This window comes from Perkinsus marinus (assembly GCF_000006405.1).
Source record: "Perkinsus marinus ATCC 50983 genomic scaffold scf_1104296931952, whole genome shotgun sequence".
NCBI classification, from domain to species: Eukaryota; Perkinsozoa; order Perkinsida; family Perkinsidae; genus Perkinsus; species Perkinsus marinus.
Window position 1 is genome coordinate 151,047 of NW_003215582.1, and position 3,114 is coordinate 154,160.

Consider the following 3,114-nt stretch of genomic DNA (forward strand, 5'->3'; position numbering starts at 1 on the left):
GATGATGTTTTTGAGTTCGCTGAGCTCGATGAAACCCGACTGGTCCGTATCGAACATTAGAAAGGCGAATCGTAGCTTGCTCATTTGATTGGTTCCAGTGTAATTGGACATTCCCACCTCGGAGGGCATTGATATCCAATGACCACAGACTACCATCACGCTATCTCACTATGAATTCTTTCAGTTCGAGAGTGCCACTTTTGTCGGTGTCAAACACGTCGAACATACGCTTCATAAGGAAGGAATCCTCTCGTTCCATCACCGTCAAGAATCTACGGCGGAGAGAAGCTGCCTCTAGTGACATGTTCCAGACGATAGGTCGCGTTGATGTACTCTGGGTATTCTATCCTGCCGGAGCCATCTTGATCTACTGCCTGGAACTTCTTGTAAGTTTTCTTGATATACGCCGCTGTGAGCTTCTCGCCGCCCGTGAAATTCGCCATTATTCTACAGCACACGTGTTCGGCAATGGAGAGGATTATTCAGGCGTACGTCCCCATGTTGCCGAGACCATTATCTCCCTTCATAGTATTCTTGGCATCTCCTGCGAGATGGCATCACACGGGATCTTCAATGCGTATTCATTCGGTAATGAAGATTGGGGCTGCGGCTCAGTGATGGCGCACGATTAAACTCACTGGTACGGGTGGAGCCTTCGATGAGTTCCCTTGGCTGTGGTTGAGGCCCTTTCCTCGCGACATCGATATTATGAGGATCTCGAGTGAAGAGTGCTCGGAAGGCAGGAAACGAAGCCTGACGTGGCCGTATACAGCATTGTGAGACGCGAACTGTCTCACCTGGCCATCGCCGTCGGGATCGCACATTGCTATCATCTCGTCTATCTCCGCGTCGCTCGCTCTTTCTCCAATGAGTGACAGAACGTGGCGGAGCTCGCTTGCCCCTATCTACACTAGCGCGTCAACACCAACCCTCTCGGGCGTAGGCTCATCACATACATAGCCATTCTTGTCCAAGTCGAATGATTGGAATGCATCTCGAATGTCATCTTCGGAAAACACTTTGTGCTCAAGGGCTACCTGAGGAATTATTCGTGATATGAGATCTGGCGATGTGTCGAGTATCGACAACAACTCATCAGTAGGCAAAGCATGAGGAAAGAAGTACAATTGTGGAAGACAATGCCTTGGTTCATCACCCTTGGAGGAGGTTTTCCTGGCTTGTTTACGGTAGCAGCTATAGCTCCTGGCAGAGCGAAGTCCTGGCCGCTGGACGGATCCTTGCCAGGATTGGCCATTGAACGCAAAGACCCGAAAGCCAAGAATCGGTTAGCGTCTAGGAAGTTCTGCATCGGCCAGGAGTGGAGTGAGTGGACACACTATCAAATGTCATATGACGAGTACTGGGCACACAACCGTGCTCACAGAATATAATGGAACCGAGTTAGCAATAATTTGCGAGAACGACTCGATAACGACTAGGTCTTTGAGATAGAGTAAGTTATCAGCTGTGATCACCACTGCTCCTAAGACCTGTGACGGCGCTCATACCTTAACACAGCGATTCGAGTTAGTTTTTGCTGGCTCACGAATCTCTATCACTCAGAGACGAAGCTCTGGTAGATGCGATTAGAGTACTCTCGCATTTCTTCACATGACTCGAGGCTCGGCTCGCACCAATCGCCTCGCCAACCGCCATCAGGGTTCGCGTCCTCTCTATATTGTTAGGAGGTTGTCCGCCACCAAGTATGTCATACACTTCGCTATCTGAGATGTCGTCCCACTCGTCGACGTCTTGGTCATCGAAAGAGAAGGTTTCTTCACTCTCGGCCAGCTCAATTGAACCCTCCTCAATATCGCGCTTCGCACAGTCCTGCTGAAGAAGTTCATTGAGGTTCCTGGTTAGCCGAGTGCGACGAGCCCCGGCCATATTCGATGCATTATCGGAGCATATATATCGAATATACACGTTATCTGAGAATTGAAGACGAGTAAAAATATGGATGCCGTCTAGTGGAACCCATGGATGGAACAGTGAAGCGGACTACGCTGGGCAAGCATCTCGATGCTCTCAGAAAGTAACGCCACTAATGTTTCGGTTACCTGAAAATGGGGACAGGGACTCCCAGAAACTACGTCGGGGAGAGATTCACCTCTCTCTCTTTAGGTTTTAGTGATCTGCCCAGCAATGGGTAGGACAACCACGAGTCACCCCGGGGCGACTCGAAAACAATTGCAATAAATACCATCGACCCCTCCTTAATGAAAGGGGATGGAGTCCACCCATCTACCAACAAGGTGATAGCGCGTCCACAAAGAATACACCCGTGTAGAACGCTCGTTATCATTTTAGAGTTCGCGGCTGCGAACAATTCGGATTTAACTTTAGCAACCATCCGTCTTGTGAGCTGGACATCCTCTCCCATTGCAGCCAATGCATGGTTCATTTGCGAACTGATAAGTGAGTTTGATGACCAGCCGTAGTACACCCCGCACGCAATAAGTCTGACGAGAAATGTGTGAAAGTTCGGGGCGTCTCCTTTTGAGGGCATTGAGGATAGACACGAAGCTAGTATTATCAATCGGTGATTAATGTTTACGCTGTTAACTCCTTAATGCTTAACTGTAGGCTTATTGAACTGAACTCAAAATGACTCTTCTGAGTAGGAAGTTGAACCTTCAAAGTTTCGCTTGGTGGAAGGCACCTGATTCGGGTGGGTTGAACTCATCTGGCACCATCTGGTACTGAGTCCACATAATCTTCTTGGAATATACTCAGTAATCCCATGATCAGTGTTGTCTGCCATGTTGTCTGCTCTAGGCTAGAGCCTCTAGCGCGAGCCAGACGAGCAGTCTCTCTGAACTGTTGATCCACTGGCACCCATAAGTGTCTCGGCCACGGCATCCCCCAGGTCCTATAGCTGTACCCTCCAGTGATCACCTCCCTCACCTCCTTCCACTCATCGCCGGCATACTCGGTCCTAGCTTTTTCTTTCGATCAATCAACCAAAGTACTCTATCTCCTCGGTTTAGGGGCATTCGTGGTCTCCTGGTCTTGTGCTAGTGCTTCTCAATCTTAGCTAAATTGGCTTGTCGGCGTCCTAGCCACTCTTCTTGGAATACACTCAGTAATCCCCGTCTGTGATCAGCTCGTTTT

The 3,114-nt window shown here is 49.2% G+C and overlaps 2 protein-coding genes across 2 annotated transcripts in view; both read right to left on the reverse strand.

Annotated features, from left to right (window-relative positions):
- The window catches only part of Pmar_PMAR023552 (centrin, putative), a gene marked incomplete at both ends in the record, with an annotated part of 2,286 nt that extends 1,843 nt beyond the window's left edge, over positions 1-443 (reverse strand). Inside the window, 2 exons of the mRNA XM_002785793.1 lie at positions 170-272; positions 334-443. Coding sequence (XP_002785839.1) covers positions 170-272; positions 334-443 — 213 coding nt within the window. The remainder of the gene's footprint in view (positions 1-169; positions 273-333) is intronic.
- A 39-nt stretch (positions 444-482) lies between these two features.
- Positions 483-1,255, reverse strand: Pmar_PMAR023553 (calmodulin, putative; the record flags this gene model as incomplete). Its single annotated transcript, XM_002785794.1, has 5 exons — positions 483-544; positions 639-753; positions 798-905; positions 930-1,037; positions 1,157-1,255. 5 exons carry the CDS (start codon positions 1,253-1,255, stop codon positions 483-485), a joined length of 492 nt encoding a protein of 163 aa, XP_002785840.1.
- Positions 1,256-3,114: the final 1,859 nt, after the last annotated feature.